A 20,236-nucleotide genomic window follows, 5' to 3' on the forward strand; every position below is an offset into this window, starting at 1 on the left:
ATTAACTTAACATTTTGATGCTTTTTCTCACGAATCATCTTACACACACACACGCTTCCATCACCAAAGGTGATTTATTTAGTGTCCGAACTTTACAGCGACTTGTTTGTTTTAAACCAAACATTAAAACAAAAATAAATATAATTACAGTGTTCATTCTTCATCATATAAAAGTGTACTGAATCTTGCATGGAGTGTTTTAGTTATGACAGAGCAGACGGGTTGGTCTGTTTGAAAGAGCGCTGCAGAAGTGCACTGTGTTACTTTGTGGACAGGAGCACGCACTGCAGAGCTGAGTCAATGTTTGCTCTTCTTTGCTTTCTTGTGTGAGCCACGGGGTGACCGTGACCTGGATTTGCCTGCCTTGTGGTCCGGAGATGGTGATCGGGAACGTTTGGACCGTTTGGGAGACCTGAACAAAACAGAAGATAAAATACTGACTTTAAAGATAACACTCAGGATGGATGCTACTGCAAAAGCATCAGTTGACTTACTTTAAAGGAGAGATGCTCCTTGATTTTCGGGCCTGGTGTCCAGGGTCATTACTACGTCTTCTATCCCCATCGTCATTTTTTCTGCTCCTTTCTTTGCTCCTCCTGTCGTCCTTGGACCTCTCCTTGGATTTTGATGTTGATCTCTCATTCTTCTCTTCATCTTTTTCAAACTCCTACAGGACAGTAAAAACATCCCTGTTAATTTGTAGTTATCCAATTCCCTAATCAGCTCAGTCAGGTTTAATGGGAGTTTCTTTCTAGCAGGTTCTATAACAAGGAAAGTAATTTTTTTTTTTTTTTTAAACCTCTTTGTCATCTTTTTTGGTCCATGGGCAAAAGCAATAAAATGCAGAATTATTTAAATGCAATGAAGCTGCTACATTAGAACACAAGTCCAGCAAATTCTGCTAGTTTTTTTTCCCCCCCTCTTGAGATCTCCACACATAACATACCCAACAGAGCAACATTTCTAGTAGTGAATATGAACCGTGCCACACAAAGCAAATTGTGCACAAACAAGAACCAACAGCACCTAGGTTAAAATAAACTGCAGCTACAGTTCCTTACCAGTAGATGGTGCAATATTGACAAACATTTACAACTCTGCCACTAAATCATTATTTTAACTGTACTGACCAATTTGAACTAATTTTGTTTCTTTTTTTCCCCCACTACACTGTTCATTATTAGAGGATGTGCTTCTATTATACATGAGTGACTTGTATTTTGCTTAAAGTGGGGCTCTTGGGGAGAAAATCTGAGCACCTTTTATTCCTCCACAGGTAAAACACAGTGCAATGTAATTTTAAAGCTATACTAATTCAAGTGGCTCATCAACCCACCTTTTGTAGCAGTTTGTTTCTGTAGTGCTCCACTTGTTGCTGTAAGCTCATTCCAGACTTCCTCTGCCTTTTGCCAGACTCCAGCTCATCTTGGATCTTCATAACCTTTACCTGTGTTATAGTGAGAAAGCAAATCAGTTCTGAACATTTACCAACTACAATCTGACTTATTGTCCAACATGCCTGATGGTGGTACTCACCATCAGGCATGTTTTTTTTTGTTTTTTTTTTAAAATAAGAACTAAAGGTACACAGTTTTCAGCAAATCTAACTCATACAAAGATGCTTTTGAACAACTTTTCACTTGCCTCTAGCTCTCTCAGCCTTTTCCTTTTGCTCTCAGACATCTGAAAACTTCTGAGCGAGCTTTGAAAAACCGCACTGTCATAGTTTGATAGACTGGAGGAATCGGCACTGCTGTCACTCTCCGAGTCTTCCTCTTGCGAGTTGCCACTGTTGTCAGGCATGAGATCCATTTGACTGCAGTCTCTTTTTTTTAAATAAATGTACACAGGAGGCGAGACACTCGGGCCTTACCTCACGTTTGCTTCATCGCCGCTGTCTCGCTCCACCACAGTGTCCCACTTAGATTCAGTCTTTGCTATGAGAGATAAGAGAACAATAAGCACGATGATCTGGGCAGATTGATGATACAGTAACATCCTGACAAGTCTTACCTTGAGAAAACACCCCAGTATCAGTAGTCTTCTCCCACTTAGATAAAGGCACACTTGAGACAGGAACACTGCCTTCATCCACTGGGGAGATAAAACAGCCACAAGGTTAGGACGAGGACAGGTCATCCTTGAAAGGCTTCCAGTTAGATCGTGATAACAGTGACTTTGCTCTTTAATGACTGAGAAATACAGCACAAATCTGTTCCTGCTGAGATCGAGATGCACACTCGTTACTCAGGACGTCAGTGTTTTGATGTATGAGCTGGGTGGATTATTGACTTTTTTGGTTTAAAAAAAAAAAAAAAAAGAACACTATTAATATGCTGTGGACTCACAAGGCATCCCATCAATGTCATCAGCGGTGACCCCTAAGGGAACACCGTCTATGTCATCAACAGGGACTCCATCCAGAGGGTCCCAGCCCATAGGGCAGCCATCCAAGTCATCCACAGGAGCTCTGTCCAAAGGTATGCCATCTATAGGTGTGCTGTCCATTGGTGCACCGTCAATATCACAGGATACTTCCTACGAAGAGACATGGAAATGCATTTATGTCGAGGTTCATTTACTTTTCAACAAGAAGGGGAGCCTATATTGTTGAAATGGCATCACCAACAGGCAGTAATAAGGGGAGTAATTCAGCTAACCTCTGCCATCTCTGCTAGCTCCTCCCCTGCTTTGGCAAAGCCGAGAAAGATATTCTGAAGGTGGATTAGATAAGGCTGTGGGTAAATGGCCCAGTCCTCCCAAGCTCGAAAACAACTCATGACCTTTTGCTGTGGAGAGAAAGAGATAATATGCACATGAAAATGTTTTGTTGTCCTATTTTTAGTAAATGTCCTTGTGCGAAAAGCAAGCGGATTCCATGATTACCTTAAACAGCTCAGCCTGCAGCCTGGCTTGTATGTTTTTGTGCGCTGCGTTAAGATCTCCAAAGATCTGTGGCAGCTTTGCTTCAAAACTGGAAAGATGAGGGGAAAACTTTAAGATGGTCAGACAAAGCTGAAATAAAATGCGATCAGAGTGCTCAGGCCAAACTTAGGGAAAGTCTCTTACTATTTCCGGTAATACGAGGCACCGGCTACTTTGGCACATGAATTGTGCAAGATGTCTGACACAAGGTACAATCTGGCGATCTGTGAGATTGAAGTGGACAGAAAAGTTCAATATGACCTGGTTATTGTAGCTTTACAGAGCTTCTGTGTAACACGTGTTTTATATAAAGATATATGGAAGCAAACTGCCTTCTTCTGAAGGGACGTCTGGAGCGAGGAGAAGGAATCGGAGACATGTCCCACTACTTCCTCTGCTGCGTCCGCTCGGTCAAGACAGAACATCATGGCATTGGCAATGTCTTCTCTCCCAGCAGCGAGCTCCTTAAGCAACATCTCCAGCCTCTGTCTGTGCCTGAAAGATGTTTACAGAAGAGTCATGTTCGTTCAGTTTAACTGAAGTTAGAAGCGTAAATAAATGTCGCCGTGACCGCTAGATGACTTACTCGGCTCGGAGTTGCCCTTTCTTCACCTCCTCCTCATGGGAAACATCATCTTCTTCCTCTTGCCTTTCTTCACTTCTCTGAGAGTAGCTGTTTAAAGAAGGTGGTCTCCACAAAGAGCCTCCGCGGAACATGCGGAAATCTGTCGTCCTCCACTCTGTTGGGGACTCTCCCTGAGGTACGGATGAAAACCAGACAAATTTTAAAAAAAAAGAAAAGATGATTTAAATCCACATGACCCCGTTACTTCCGGTAACTGTTCAGAAACAAGGTTTTGCAGAAACAGAATACCTGAAGAATGGAGAAAAGCTTCCAGCGATAGTACACATGATCTTGGCTTTTGTTGTCAAAAAGGAATCTGAGACAATAACAGATAAATCAAACACGATGCAATTTTCTCTCAACTTAACACCAACACGGGCCCAAGTGCTGCAAACATACCTGTAATGTGGGTTGTTTTTCTCTTTATTCATGATTATGGCTTCAAACACTGGACCTTCACGCACCACAAACTCTATCATCCTGTGAATAAGGAATAACAGATTCCTGTGGGGACAGAGAGGCGCATCAGAGCCAGGTTTAAGATTAAAACTCATAATGCACACTCAAGCATCTCTAACAGTAAAAGGCCCATGAATATTATTGGCAGACTAAATAATCAAGATATACTGTGCTTATGCATGCCCAAATATAATAGGAAAACCACACGTGTGGGCCTGTCTTTTTTCCCGATAACTGAATGTAAGAATGGAGAAGAAATGACACAATCACAATAACTTTTCATGGCTCACGTTGCAAAGCCCCAATCCAAAGTTTAACATTAATCATGAAGCTTCAAGATGCCAAATATGCAAGAATCCTGAGGTCTTGCTATATTTGACTCATGCAAGGCTTTGAGAAGAAAAAAAACAGTAATTTATTACTGTGTTTTAGTTGTCAGGGTTGCCAAATTTATGACATCCTGTAAAAATCTTGCTGTCTAAAATGTCTGAAAAAGATGTATCCAGTGGTTACTTTGGATTGGGGCTGCAGACCTGAAACCTGTTTGAACTTGATCAGTGTAGACTGTGTTCATGCAGTTATGTCTGCCACTATAGTTACACTCACATATTACTCTACTATGACCTGAAGGAGCTGCTGGCTTGATTTATGACAAAAGTACTACTCTACTGACATCTTTTTACTTTTTGTAAATAGTCAACAGTGCAATAGACTCAATACTTGAAATGTGCAATTCACTTGTATTTTTATTTTTTATTCCTATTTATTCTATTTATCCCCTTTGTATATTTTATTTATATTTGTCTCTGTATTTATATATATATATATATATATATATATATTATATATATATATATATATATATATATATATATATATATATATATATATATATATATATATATATATATATATGTGTGTGTGTGTGTGTGTGTGTGTGTGTGTGTGTGTGTGTATATATATATATAACAGTTCTGTAACTGTAACTTTGGTCGTTGCTGTGCTTTTTTTGGAAGTCGAATTTCCCAGAGGAACCCACCCGAGGGATTAATAAAGTTCTATCTTATCTTATCTTATCTGACTTGAGAAAAATCAACATGCCTTCTAGCTGTATCGTCTGCAGTGTCTCAGCCTACCCATGGGAAATCCAGGGTTTAAAATACAGATACCAACGGATATTTACAACAATTGCAATTAAGTATTTAACAGAAAAATAGCTGACAACTGAATGACATGGTGGGAACAAGATGAGTTTTGATGGATTTTTAATAAACTGAAACAAGAATTGCATGTAAACCTCAAGCCATGACATTTGACATGTGTGAGGAATTATCCAAAAGTTCTGCAACTCTGCCCTTAAAAAGCAAACACCAGGCTTAATGTAAAATTGGCCCATCTACTCCTTTCGAGGTTGCTCTGTAGCTCTGGACTGCTTCCAGTGTCGCTCAATCTACAGAAGGCGGGGGGGGCCGGGGGGGGAACTGTGCAGCGCACTGATGAGGCAACTGTGTTTTTTGGCCACAACAACAGTCTTCACTAACTGCAAATGGTCAGAGCACGCCTGAGCATGTAGCCTTCTAAAAACAGCAGCTCTGCTGGAAATGGTTTACTGCTTCCCAAGGAGAGGGGAAGGTGACCAAATTTAGATTTTTATCATCACGGGCAGAATCACACCTCCAACAAGTTGCAGATGTCAAAGTATCCACCCACTTACAGCAACTGTAAAACAACTGTGGGATGCCAAGTGTATTTCTAACAGCCCTAAGACCTGAGACTTCCTGCCACAAACAACACATCTGGATAAAAGAACAGTGCACCACAGCCTCTCGCTTATAACACTTGTGTTACAACAGCTGGGCAGTCATAGTAAGAAGAGTGTGTATACCTTTCGGTTGGGATAACCACTTTGACTACGGCTTCGGACAGAGTCTGTTTGTGAAGTCAAACCAAATAGTGAAAACGTTAAAACGTGAGCACTTGTACAGATGAAACACTGCAGGATACATACAGCATAGAAAACGGTGACAGTATTAACGGTCAGTGAAAAGAGATAGGGTGACACAGCTGTAGGACTCCAATGAACTATTGTAAAATACTACACAATCTATACAAGCTGAGCTGATTCGAGTAAATAACTGTGACAAATAACCTTTCAAAGCACACATTTACCCTGACTTGGTCACTAGCTATAGTTTCCAAACTTAGATCAACAGCAGGCCTTTCCACAATAAATAAGTAAATAATAATAATAATAATAATAATAAAATAATAATAATAATAGTAGTAATACTGATAAATCTGCAGGTCTTTAAAGAAACAGTTTTCCTTTAATTGTCACACTCTTATTCCTAATTCATTACATCACCATACAAATGCAGTTAACACCAATTACTTGTGGATGAGATTTTACCTTGTCAAGCTCTTTTTTAGACATGCCCAGCGGCTTGGTGAAGTCATTGCGGAAGCGATCCCTGGGCTGAGCATTGAAAGGCAGGCCAGACGGCGGCGGCGGTGTGACTCTCACTCCCACCGGCGTGTAGAGTGGCTGAGGTGGGATGCGAGCTGGTTTGCCCCATCCCAGCTTCATCTCAAACCCCATAATCACTTTACCTACAAAGCAAACCATATTTCATTGTGCTGTGAGAAAAACAGCTGTGATATGTAACAGGGGTATTTTTAAGAGTCACCTGTACCATCTAGTGCAGCCAAGGCTCTCTCCGCATCTTTCCGTGTCATGAAGGCCACGAATGCTCTGTTAGAGGTTCTGCAGCGCTCCTCGTCTGTTCGGGGCCACATAATCTTCACACTGGCCAGGGGACCATACTTGCAAAACTCTTTACAGAGCATTTCTTCATTCATCTGAAAAGTAGTAGAAATTTAAAGCGAGGGTCGTACGTGAGCAATATGTTGAACCTATGCAAGTCTGTGTGGACCTTTACCTTTGGACTTATGCAGTTAATGTAGAGATTAGTGGTGGTTGGCACTGTCAGGTCATCATATAACGCTGTAGGGTGAAAAAGGGCTTGATGTTAGGTCAATTTAAAGGTTACCAAATTGATTCAACTAACAACAACAGTAATATCAAAGGAGGGGTTTTACTTGATCGTCCTGATAAAGGCGTGTCCAGATCTCCATAATGTCCTCCACCGGAGTCAGTTTTCTTCCTTTTATGTCTCTCCTCACGCTCTTCTTGTATTCTGTATCCCCACACATGAAAACAGATTTACATGTCCCAAGAAGATAAACATATTTCACAGAAACATGATTTCTAGCACATTTTTGAAAAATAAATTAAAAAACAAAATCAACTTACAGCTTAAGTTCTTCCTTGAATAGTTCGAGATTACTCTTCTTTTTCTCTTCTGCCTTTTTTTTAAAGGTCTATCAAACAAACAAACAGCTGGTTATTAAAAACGTTCAAACACTGAAAGCTAAGGCTAATAGGACCGTATTTTTACATTAATACTTAATCAGATATTATGCATTTGATCCAAAATAAAAAAAATGAATAAACTTACAGACTTTTTGCTTTCAGCTGACGGTGAGACATGCTGGGACACGTGGACAAACTTGGTAGCAGGTTGGTAGAGCTTACTTTTCTTGACCTCTGCTGCTTCCTCCTCTGCAAAGATTAAGACAACCCTCGAATACTGATCCGGCTTATTTATGTAAACGCTTTCATTGTTATGACTTGACCCTGAACACCATTCGGACAGAAAGTGGCACTGGTTCCAAAAACAATTCATATAAACTCACTCACAAGTGAACTAAATGAGATGTCTGTTCATATAACAATACGTTGAGCAACTATGTTCAACTATAAGTAATCCTATAGTCCAGTTCTCCCAGAGTTCACAGAGTCTCTGAATTTTATTAAACCATCACAAACATGTGGCCCTTAAAAATGAAGATGGTGAACTATTTCACTGCTGAGTCAGGCACTCAGTTCATTATTATTATTATTAGTATTTTAAACATGCAACTTGAAATCAGGCTTGGTCCTGACATCCCACTGCTGAACAAAAGGAACATAACTGCAATGTCGCTAAATCACATCATGATGCTTGTGAAAACCCTCGCTGCTCACCTTTAGTCGCATTCACAATACCTCCACGGACAAAAGTTTTCACTCTGCTTTTCTCGCTGGTCTCAAATGAAGCCAGAAATTCTTCAAACACCTCTGCTGCTTTTTCTTCCTCCTAGACATACAAGGAAACACTATTTGTATTAATTCATTACCATATGATCTTAATAAGGTTTTATTTCCGCCAAACATTCAAAAAACACTCTCCATCGTATCTAAATGTTACATCGCAAACCCCCTGCACCTTTTTTTTGAGCTCCTCTTGTTCCTTCTTTGTGAGTGTTTTCAGTGGAGCTGCTGGTTTCCCCTTTCTATCTGCCATGCTCAAGCTGCAAGCAGTACATAATAATACACAAGGGTGGAAAAGTTCATGTTAAAATGCCTTTCAATTGGTAGCACAGAAGCAATTGTAGAGCTAGCACTTTCTTGTAGCATTTTCATGCTTTGATAATAACAGTAAATCTTAAAGAGAGCTCCCTGATCCAGTGGGAGGAAGAGCCCACAGCAGCAGACATGCACTGAAGGGCAAAGCAATAGAAATCTCTGTCTTCTGTTGAGTCATCTTACCGATTTAGTGTCACTTATGGCATCCTTTCTTTGGTAAGATATTGGATACAGACTATTAAAGGAGAAAAACACAGAGTATTAATCGCCAAATAAAATAAACAACACACAGGCTTAGAAAAAACTAGTGCTACTCATCAATAACCACACACAGTGCTAACCTATGGTACCAGGGGGGTGGACACTGGAGTGTTTACAACCCTTAAGTTTGATAGTTAAAGCCAAGAAGATGAAGTGCATTAAACTAAGAGGCTTTTTGAACAATAAACATGCACTACTTAAACAGAGAAGCTGGTCAGGTCCATCTGGAGCAAATAAACGTGTTTAAAAGGCCTGGACAACACACAGGCTACCATTCCACTTTGCTAATGTTAGCTAACGAATAAAGAGCTAGCCCACCCTTAACCTTCACATGAATAATGCTAGAGCTTATATTTCCTCTGTCAACCTATGACCCCAACAATTCAGTAACTCGGACACATTTGCATCTTTCATAATCGCAAACACCTCCCTCAGTGCTAACACTCACACAGAGCTCAGACACTCTTAGCTAGCTAACATAACTGTCTCTTTATGTTGTTCTGAAACGCCGCAAAAGCGCCGACTGACCGCGCAGGACAGCGTTTAAACCACAGTGCATGCACACAACCCGATATAACCGCAACTTACAACGTGTGTTAAGCTATTGCTTCACCATTTGTTTGCGACTGACAAGTGGTTTTTTATCACATCGTGCTAGCACGAAACGAGTGGAGCTCCTGTGAGAGGACGCCTGCTCTTCTCTGCTCGGTCCGCAGCTTAATTAAAGGAGTCCGTATCTCTGTGCGCTCATACTCCACTCATTACGGAGACTTCTCTTTCTTTCATCTACCTGCTGCTACAGTTTTGCCTCCTCACGTCCAGGTTTGTGGTGGTCACCGGCTGTGGGGTTTTCATAAATCTCATAAATGTCAGTTTGGGGTTTAAACAAAGAGAGAGAGAGAGAGACCCCTTTATTTATTAAAGTGCAAGAGGCTGATTTAAAGCACTTTTGAACACCAGTGGACAAAAGACAGTCCGAATCAATTACTGATTATATGTGACACGTGTGATGGAAAATATTAAGGTATATAAAATAATTATAATAAATTCAAAACGTGCCCCGATCATCAAGCTGCAAAGCAATTGGTGGACCTTGGCTTACTTGTTTTCATGATCATTTGTACCCATTATTATCCAGTCCAATCCAACTTTATTTATAGACTTTAAAACATAGTTACCAAAGGATAGCCATAAAAAACAATAACCACATATTAAACAAAAAGGAAAAATAAATAAAACATACTACAAACTACAAAGAAAAGATGTACAATAAATTTAAATTAAAAATACATTAAAAAAATTAAAACTAATCAAATAACTGACTAAAACTGATTAGAAGCCAACTCTGATACTACTCCTAAAATGCCTTGAAGAAAGTGTGTGTTTTTAAACGTGATTTAAAACTCAAGTGTTAGGTCCAGCCTAATATGGAGGGGCAACGTTGCTGTCGTGGCAATTTGGGAGCCACACCAGCAAAAGCTTGTCCCCCTGGTGTTTTTTCAGACAAGGAGTGACTGGTCCTTGTTGTCCACTTTGAGGAGTGTATATGTGTTGAAGGTCTGCCAGGTAGGAAGGAGCTAGGCAGCTAAATATTTTTTTAATTAATTCTTAAAAGGACAGACAATCAACGTAAAGAGGCAAGACCCAAGGAAATATGTTCATGTTTAGGTGTCCCTGTCAGCAGACAAGCTGGGTTTTTGGACTATTAGTAGGCACAATAATGAGGCCTGATCAATACCAACAAAAAGTGCATTACGGTAATCAAGGTGAGTGGTCACAAATATGTGTAAAACTCTCTAACTCACAAAAGTGATAAAAGACACAAGTTTAGAGAATTGCCTGAGATGAAAACTGTATTTATTTTGTCAATTTTAAGATTTATGCATATTTTTACCCCAAGGTCGGTAAAAACTGGTTCGTGAATCTGACAGTCATCTACATAAAAATGAAATGAGACATTGTGTTTGTTAAATGAGAGCACATCAAATAAATAAAAGAAAGGGGTCCAAGGATGGATCCTTGAGGTACACCACATGGGAGGGAGATGAACAAAACTTACCAAGTGAGACAGAAAAATATCTGTCAGGTAGGTATGACTTGAACCAGTAAAGGCAGGACCTCTGCCAACATGATGTTAAATGTTATGATCTAATGTGTCAAAGGCTACTGTGAGATCTAAAAGCACAAGTATAACAGAGTCCCCAAAGCCAGTGGTTTGAAGAAATAATAATAATTAAAAAAAAATTCAAAAGTACTTTAAAAACTTGACTGAAACACCTCAAAAATATTGTATTTGAAAAAAAGGCTGCAGCTGTAAGGCCACTAGTTTTACACACGTGGTACATGTATAGAGAATAGTTTTGATTAATGAACATCACAATACACAGTTTAACTGAAACCTTATGTGATATTAAATGGAAAATGAAGCAGTATAGTAAATGTCCACACACACCTGCTGTCGTCTATTTCCTATCTCTACCTTAGATTAAAAAGTTTCAGGTCATAATCCGCTGCCTTCATGAGCTGCATGTCAACATACAAAAAGTGGAAACTTTTATTAAAATACACATCTTTCTGTTTTCCTGTTGTCATTAGCTAACACCACTTCTGCTTGTTTTGGTCATTTTAAAAGTATTATGTCTGCAATAGCTAATTAGGTTTTAGAGAGACTACTAGCCTCATTAGAACAGGGCAGATTAAAAGAACTACATTCAACCTATGATATCTTGTTGCTATGATAAATACATATATAAATATATTGATAATATACAGTTTCAAGATCCAAAGTTTAAAAGAAAAACGTATGGTACAATGTGCCATGCTCAAACTGCAAACAGTGCAACAACAACGTATGGTGAGACACATTTTGCCATAGATAGATAGATAGATAGATAGATAGATAGATAGATAGATAGATAGATAGATAGATAGATAGATAGATAGATAGATAGATAGATAGATGGCACATGAGGGTTGTTTTGGATAACCTTCAGTTTACTTTAGCACCATTCTGTGACATTACTGGGATAGTGGAATGCCCCATTAGGACCCGGGTATGATGGTGGAGAAGTTTTCACAATGACTGAAGAGGATAATTATTTGACTCACTGTTCAGACAACCAGGAGCAGTAAAGCAGTAAATGATTAGTGATATCCAGTGAATGTGATGAGAGCTGTACTATAGAAACATGTTAGATTATATATGTTTTATTTCAATGTTATAATAAACCTTTATACGCTAAACATTTTTTAAATAACTATCTACAGTGCACCAATTAATGTGCTATGCTTGTGCCCCCTGTGTCATTCTGGGTCTCCTGTTAAAAGGTGTTTATTACCAGATGGAGAGAAAAAAGGGTTAAAAGCCCAAAATGGCCACCATATCCCCTCATCATCATCATCACCAGCAGCAGCAGTAGTAGCAGTAGCAGCACCAATACCTCAGAAGCCCATCCCCTAGCGTCCGTGCTGGGAATGTACCGTGTATGCGCATGGGCGGAGAAACTGCCGCTGTGCGCTGTTATTATTGTAAGAGTAATTTCTTTTTTTTCTTTTTCTTTTCTTTTTTTCTTTTTCTTTTAAAAAATGGCGTCCAGTCAGGGAGGCGTGGGAGCTGTCACCGCTCTACAAAGCCATCACTATCCCACCGGACCTCACTGGAGCCCGGGCATCACACCGTTCCAGCAGCAGCACCACACGGCCCGAAGCCTGGACCGGGCTCTGGAGGATGCCGTGTGCTCGGGGATACTGAACCTGAGCGGCAGGAAGCTGAGGGAGTACCCGGGGATGAGCTACGATCTCACCGATACAACACAAGCAGGTGGGTTGGTGTGCACGCGTGAGGACTACAGGAAACAAAACGTAAACCAACAGAAAACACGTACTCGTGGATGAATGCAGCATGTCCGCATTGTGCATGGATTTTATCTCGATTTTGTGGATAAAGGCGCAATAACGTGTAGGATTATGATAACGTGACATTATTTATAGGAGTATACCGTGTACTCCGCGGACTTCTGTAAATGCACATTTGCTACATCCTGCTTGTAATTACTGTCCACCGGGGCTCGTATATCTGTAGTTTAGTGCGCTGTTGTGTTGGTCGACGCCAGTAGCTTTCAGTCCCCCCCCCCCCGCCCCCCGAGACACATGAATGAGACGGCAGGCGCACCCAAGTAGGTGCTGTCCAGTGGTTTGCACACCAAGCTGCAGCTGATTCGGCACGGGGCAGCTGGAGCACTACACGAATGAAGACTGCGGCAACGAAGAGTGTGATTCTTGCTCAATGAATATCATTTGTGATGAACATGTGGCACACACACGCGCGCGGCTTTTTTCATATTCGGCACAATCAGACAAAAGATGCAGGGTACTTGCTGGCAGCCTCACGCCCCTTTGGTTGCTTGGCTGTATATGCCCATATAGTGTAGCTTGTAATGTACCAGACAGGAGGAAGACACGGGTTTACTTTTGGTTTCACGTGTAGGCTGATTCCTGTTTTAACCCATGTCTTTATTGGGCGATCTTTTTCTGGGTCACCCTTAACCGTAGTTAGTGGGTCAGTATTAGTGTCACGTTTTTCAGCAGTCTGTGTTATCAGTGTGAGGTCATACATACATAAGTTTTATTGGGAATGGCCTGACTTCAGTGGCTGTGCGTTTAATTAGGGTAGACATACATATATTCATCTTTTTGCACACATTTGGTAATTTTGGTAATACTGGCTTGCTATTTATCATTTCCAAGCATTAACATGAGCATGTGGAAGATGCCAAATCTCAGAAATGATAGTCTCCTCCTCTGATGTGTCCATAGACCATCTGGTGTTAATCTGTCATCATGTGCAGCTCTTACCCTTACCCGTACCCCCAGGGTGTTAAAATTTTCTACTCCAAGATTTCAGAACCTCTTCACATCTAGACAGTCTTCTTTGAGCACACCTGAAAGTGACTTGTTTAATTACTGAATCAAAAATAAAGCAAAAAGCACGATATGCACAGGGCTCCAGCCACTGAAAATCAGTTGTGGGCTTGGTAGGAGGTGAAAGGTTTGCTGAACAAGCAGACATGTCTTCCAGTACTAAGCTATAATCCAACTATTTTCTTACATGCTGCTCTGCTGTTCTTAGTCGTTAGTAATCGTTTTGTGAGTGGGCTTGTCCACCCAGATCTATGGAAATTTGCTCATTTGATAGTCATATGTGCTAATTCTCCAGAATAAACAGGACTTATAACAATACACACCATTAATAACCCAGAGGAGCTCAGGGCCTTTTTGTTTTACACAGATTGCCAGTCATGTTTCGTGACAAACCGCAAAACAGGAAGTTTGGGGTGAACTATTTACAGACTGTTAGGCCGTCTTTGTAATGATCTGCTCTTCTACTAGTCAGCTTTGCTCCATTGAACTTCAGTCAAAACATCTGCCAAGAGTTTTATTTATTTATTTATTTGCGTTTTAAATTTAGAAACAGCTTCTATTATCTGGAGTGCTCATTATAACAGCGATGATAACTCGAAGAGGTGGGAAGGTTTATATTTCTGTGCCAGTGCAATTCAGGTGCTGTAAATGCTGCACGCCTCGCGCTTGTATCTCACGCCTTCATTTCACTCTGTCAAATTAAAGGTGTGCCAGAAGGGAAGTGTCACTTTCAGATGTGCGAAGAGAGATCAACACCTCACGGCGCTACCCTTTACATCAATTGCAATCTCTGCTGCAAATAGAAACGGTGTCACTTTTGCTGGCTCAGTCAAAATCAGATGCAATTTAAAGTTAACTTTAATGCATCTTTTCTTATAAGTCTTTGCTGCAGCTTTCAGTCCTCACTGAACAGTGCCAGCTCTGTAAACTAAGACCCAGCTTGTTAAGCTACATTATTTGTTACACCTGAAAACTGAAAGGCGTTTAAAAAAAGAAGAAGTGGCTCTTGATATGTCTCGTGATAAGCTATTTCGATAACATTGCGTTGCTGCTCTTAGAAAGCGAACGGATTCATCTGACGGCTAAGCAGCAACCAAAAAGGGAGCGGACATCACACGAGGGTGTCCGTTTGCAGTGTGCTGCTGCTAGTTTGTCTCCAGTCGGGTTGTTTTCCCACAGGGAAAGCGCTGAGAATGCTGCCCCGAACTTGTGTAGAAGTGCATGCGGGTTAGTGCATCTATCTGGTTCATAACCCCAGCATGCCTCTACCTGCCATTACCCCACCGCCGCGAGGTGCCTTCACCGTACCTTCACAGGTGTGCGTTATTGTCAGATATTCAGCCAAGTTTACACCAGCTGTTTCTGTGACTTCTCAGGAAAAATGCTAATAAAGACATTTCAAATTGGGATTTCTTGGAGACCATGATGACTCATTTATGGTTTAATCAACAATACATGCATTAGATTTAGTGTGTGGTTTTATCTTCCATTTTTAATGGCTGTGCCACAATTGAAGATCGCACCTAATCTGTCATCACACTATAAACACGTCACTGTCTGGCTAATTACTCCGTCATCCACTAATAGTTTGATCTAATATTTAATGGCCAAAATGAAGAGGTAAGTGAAAAAAGGCGTGTAATGCAGTTTTTGTCACAAAAAGAGATAATTTGACAGCCAAGAACAAACCAAAAAGCCCACTAAGATACTGGAAGTCCTTGAAACAGGGGGCCAAAATGCAACTTGGGCATTCTTTATTCGATTTTGTGGGACTTTGTGTGCACAGTAAATCTCACAAGGTGCTGCTGCATTCCTTATAAGTTAAACTCTTCAAGGACGGCCTCCACAAGGACACAAGTATCAAGCAAACATTCTCTGCCTTAATAATCAACCAGTGTAAATACTGAAAGCGCCACAGCTCATTAAAGTTCAAGCAGGCTGACGCCCCCCAAAGGCTTTAAAAGTGCTGCTCATTCTCTGTGCTCTGTTAAATCAAACATCCTCTGTCTCTCCTGAAAGCCTGTGCAGAACAGCAAGCGCTTCGGGCAACAGAGTCGTCCCATAATTATGTCTTATATATGAGACACAACATAAAATTTTCCTTTAAATCCCTTTTTGAGAAAATTGTTAGTTTCCTTTAGTTGAAGGTAGTCTTTGAAAAATATCAGAGATAAAGGCCTTTACTCACCCACGCCTAGACTGGGTTATAGACGCAGGCCTGTATATTAATGATGCCACTGTTAAACATTTAGACTTGAATGTAAAATGATCAGAAAATGAAACGGTGGTCTCTAATTGATTCTTTTCTGTGAAGCAAGAGCTTAAAAAGCACTGGAGTTACAAACACGTTCAACAGAAGTAACATTCACATTTTAAAAAGGCACCAAGGACATGTTCACAGAATTTTTCTTTTAGTTCGCAGCTAGGCTTTATCTGCGTGGCGTACGTGCGTGACAAAAAGCTCAACAAATGAAGGTATAACCACAGTAAATTAGAAATGTGTGTGTCATATAACAGAGTGTGACTATTTTAGTGTCGTCTCAAAGTAGGATGTGTTAGAATTTAACAGGAACAATGTGGCATGTCTGAATTTTCCAATCAGACATTTGTAGTGTCCAAATTTGTGTAGTGTGACACAACCAGAGTGTCTGCTTCTTCATTTAAAAATAGGAACATGAATCAAATGCTTGACATGTGATTTAATTTCATTCAATTAATTTCTGGTGTAATAGACTCAGTGAAAAATTAATGTTGGGGTTAATATCTTAGGCGCTAAATGTATAATAAATAGTTTGAACAAAAATCAAATACGTCTGAAAAGCCTATGATCATAGAATAGAATAGCCCTTTACTGTAAATAAAAATAGTAAGGCAGCAGGAATAACTAACAAACAGGAGAAATATATACAAAACAAGGGAAAGGCACACATTACAGATCAGGTTGCAAAGGACTTGGTCTGAGTAGAGTCCTTGTGAGTGGCCTGAGTGATGAGGGTTACTAAGACCATGGCTCAGATTGGTAGGTGGGTGGACAGGGATGCGGTGTAGGGGGATAGTGTTTGTTTACAGACCAAATGGTCCAGGGAAAGAAGCCGTTTCTGCACATCTATAGCATCTATATCTATATTAATGTTTTCGCATATTAATGTGTCTGTGTGTCTGTCAACACCGGGTGCTGCTGAAGCATGTCTCTGCCCAATCCTGAAGCATCTGGATTGGGCAGAGATCAAAGGATGCGGTTCATGGATCAATTGGACCGCGTTAGTGCCTGACGGTGATTACAAGCTCTCACGGACAACCCCTGCACAGTAGCTGAACAAACGCAGCTGATCAAGAGACTACCCGATCTCTAAGGCCAAATCTCACAAAGAGCACTCTGCACGGTCCAACCCGCAGCACCGGACCACACCCAAATCCTGACAGCCATAGTGGCTGTGGCACATCTGCTGCAGGGTGAAAATTAATTAACCCCAATTAATCATCTCCTTGACACCTTGACATGCACCTTCCATGTTTTCATTAAACTGAATCCTGCGGCATTATTGACAGAATACAGTAAATAGAGTATGATGGGCTCATTTTCCTGCAGCTTAGAGACAAATAACTTAGTGATAACAAGCTGAATTTCTAAATAGCAACTTAAAGCTATTTTTATCCTCTCTTCAAAATCAGTCTCTTGCTGATCAGAGACTCACTGTTTGCTCCAGAAGAAAGCAATTAGTATTCATTTTGCTGTGTCATGGAAGGACATATCCAAGCAGCATCTGCACTACGAACACAAATGAATAGATTGATGGTGCCGTGGAGCCTTGGTGGAGTGCTTCTCTGCCTGGCGGGCCTTGTTCTGTGGGAGCTTGAGGCTGCAAGCAGGTGGATTAAAGACCCACTGTGCGCTGCAGATGGTGCGTGGCCTAGGTTGGAGGAGGGAAAAGTGGGAAAAGATAGACAGGCATATAAAGCCTGTCTCCACCTACCCCCCAGCTCCCCCATCACCCAGATGATTCAGCTACTAACACAGAATACCCAGTTGTGGGACCAGATTAGGGTGTGGAGGGAGATGGGGGAATTGACTATATGCAGCTGGGTTACAGCATCAAGGTCCAAGCCTGAGGGAGAGGCAGAGTTTAGTCTTAATGGAAAGCGTGCATACCTTGTGACCTCAGCATTAGTCTTTCCCCATGTGGTAATTTCTGCTTCCCTTAACCCTTTGGCTTCTTTTCCCTTTGTGCTGCTGACTGTGTCATAGTCTGCTTCTCACTTCTGCTTACTGACTGCTGTCAGAGCCCATAGACAACTACACAGTCAGAGCCTATCTGTGGAAACCTGCTTGAGCTTTAAATCCATATTATCTGACCTTAGTTTTCTATAACCACTGTCTGAACGTTTGGTCATTTTAACTGACTAGTTTTAGTTTGACTAGTCACTAGTTTTGCTGCAACTAGTGGCACTTTTGTTTAAATGCTATTGTGAGAAGCCATATTAGGAATCAGACTAGTAGCACCAGAAAGCTAATCTGCTTTCATGTATTAGTGGCATGTATGTAATAAATGCAACTTTCTCTTTTCCCTGGTATTAATTAACAAACAACAAAAACAAGAATTATCCCTCCAGACAATAACTGCTGCAATCAAATGTCCGACAAGTAGTGATAATGACTAAGATCACGGAGGACACTGACATCTGATATAAAGGATATGGAACAAATATCTAGTTTATTATTGATTCTTCAGTTTGTCTGATTCTTCAGGCGGTTTTGTTCTCCTCAAACTATCTTGTAATCTGACCGAATGGGGCGAAAGGTTCAACATATAGTATGTAATGTTAAAATGCAGGTAAATCAGGCCATTTCAATACAATTCGGGTCAGTTTCTTTTCATAGCTGATAACAACCTTCAGTAAAAGTAGAGAAGGTGTTACATTGCACTGGGGATGAATGAATAAAGGCCTTACTTCCCATATTTAAATACTAGATACGATATCCTTCATACTAAACAGTAACATTTAATAGCAGGTAAGTGAATTTAGTTTCATTAAAACCTTTATACTGTAGCTCAGTTGTTTAATAAATAGTGGTGCCTATATGTAATTTCACATAATGAGGGGATGGAGGCGCAGCAGTGTTTGGTTTTCCCAAGCAAAGGATAGCGCACTTTGGTTATGTGGGACAGAATAATTGAAAGCCTTCTGTTTATCTGGAGCTCTGCAGCAGCAGCTCCTCACTCTAATTATCTTGTCACCCAGAGATAATTCACAAGACAAGATTGTTCACGCGTGCACACACACGCACACGGACACAGACACGCACGGCTCAGGAGGGAGAGCGGGTTGTTCACTAACCCCCTGCTACTCTCCTCATGTTGAAATGTCCTTGCCACGATACTGAACCCTTACACCGAACCCTGGTGTATTATCCGTATGTGAGCATGTGTACAGTAGAAAAACAGAGTTGTAAGACTCAGGTTGCGGTGTAAGGTGCTTTTAGAAAAGTGATGTGCCAATGTGTCCACATTCTCAAAGAATTTAAAGGACATTAACTTGACTTACTGTCAATTTCCTCTGATCTAAACTACTATTTCCCCAACCTTTAAAAAGGCATTAATCTTAGTAGGTAGTGATTTATGTTACTTTGTAGCAGACATCCTCATAATGTAACTGTGTTAACAGATTTAGGTTAGTGAAACACGAGTAGAATACCAACAGCACACACGCAGACACGTACACACATAATTTATAGACACTGAATCAATAAGTGTTTGACGGGGAATTCAGTGCAGTGCAAGGTAACCTTACAAGTATCCTTGTGTTTCTGGTTAAAGTGCACGGGGTCAGTGATTATTTAAGCGGAAATGTGGGCACGATCTAAAGACCTTTAAAAGAAAATAAAGAGTTAAGCTATGCTTCAATTGATCACAGGGCATATTTACATTTTGTTGGCAGGTAGCAGTGAAATTTAATCGTCATGTTTCAGTGGATGAACCTTCCTGTTTTCCTCTTGCAACATAGGTTGAAGACTGAGCCTCAAAGACCATCAGCAGTATATAGGATAAACATTATTTAATATGACTTTCCAAAGTAAGTATTTGGAATACATGTGGAAATTCTGAATGCTGGCTGAGGACAGATATCTGCATAATGAGCTTAAGCATCTGTATCTGTATGCTTCCTTTATTTGACATTGTTGGGATGAATTCTAAATATTTTATTACAGCAGGCAGATAAAAATGGGGGGTGGAAGCAGAGATTACATTCATGTTCCTGTTGCAGAACAAAAGCACATGCATGTAGCTCATTAATGCATGGCTATGATTTTTTTTTTTAGCAAACTGCCTTCAGCGGTTAAACAGAGCGTGTTTAACCGCTACTTCTGCTGTCGCTTTGTCGTTTACACAAAATATCTTGAACGAAAGGCCTCGTCTGATTCGGTCGACATAAAAATGGTAAAATTGACCTCATTTGTTTGTACAGATATGTTTGGCAAACACGAAAGTGTCCTACTTATCAAATCTGTGTGCTAAACATTCATCTTCTGCCAATTTAGAAGCTAACTTCAGTGTTATCAGGCGACACAACAGACAGCT

At 40.5% G+C, this 20,236-nt stretch overlaps 2 protein-coding genes across 7 annotated transcripts in view; one reads left to right on the forward strand and one right to left on the reverse strand.

The window, feature by feature from the left end:
- Nucleotides 1-55: 55 nt before the first annotated feature.
- On the reverse strand, nt 56-9,624 carry LOC146660513 (U2 snRNP-associated SURP motif-containing protein). 4 transcript variants are annotated; one of them, XM_085420416.1, is made up of 25 exons: nt 9,529-9,624; nt 8,661-8,712; nt 8,338-8,422; nt 8,097-8,208; nt 7,528-7,631; nt 7,323-7,390; nt 7,109-7,206; nt 6,949-7,013; nt 6,703-6,868; nt 6,420-6,619; nt 5,895-5,938; nt 3,950-4,054; nt 3,800-3,866; nt 3,512-3,681; nt 3,258-3,420; nt 3,070-3,149; nt 2,887-2,974; nt 2,661-2,789; nt 2,349-2,538; nt 2,014-2,094; nt 1,874-1,937; nt 1,645-1,789; nt 1,337-1,447; nt 495-667; nt 56-412 (listed from the first exon to the last, which is right to left on the reverse strand). In XM_085420416.1, exons 3-25 carry the CDS (start codon nt 8,413-8,415, stop codon nt 298-300), a joined length of 2,616 nt encoding a protein of 871 aa, XP_085276542.1. In that variant the 5' UTR covers nt 8,416-8,422; nt 8,661-8,712; nt 9,529-9,624; the 3' UTR covers nt 56-297. The 4 variants fall into 4 exon arrangements, with proteins under 4 accessions (XP_085276542.1, XP_085276540.1, XP_085276541.1 ...); XM_085420414.1 differs by lacking the exon at nt 9,529-9,624 and adding an exon at nt 9,327-9,486; XM_085420415.1 differs by lacking the exon at nt 9,529-9,624 and adding an exon at nt 9,352-9,485.
- A 2,591-nt stretch (nt 9,625-12,215) lies between these two features.
- lrch2 (leucine-rich repeats and calponin homology (CH) domain containing 2) overlaps nt 12,216-20,236 on the forward strand; it is a 37,998-nt gene continuing 29,977 nt past the window's right edge. For 2 of the 3 annotated variants that reach the window (XM_085420418.1, XM_085420419.1), the window contains exon 1: nt 12,216-12,558. In XM_085420418.1, coding sequence (XP_085276544.1) covers nt 12,324-12,558 — 235 coding nt within the window. In that variant the 5' untranslated portion in view covers nt 12,216-12,323. The remainder of the gene's footprint in view (nt 12,559-20,236) is intronic. The other variant, XR_014913537.1, reaches the window with a different exon arrangement.

This window comes from Rhamphochromis longiceps, linkage group LG10 (genome assembly GCF_057381845.1).
Source record: "Rhamphochromis longiceps isolate RC_006_pf linkage group LG10, R_longiceps_female_GT1.1, whole genome shotgun sequence".
NCBI lineage: Eukaryota > Metazoa > Chordata > Actinopteri > Cichliformes > Cichlidae > Rhamphochromis > Rhamphochromis longiceps.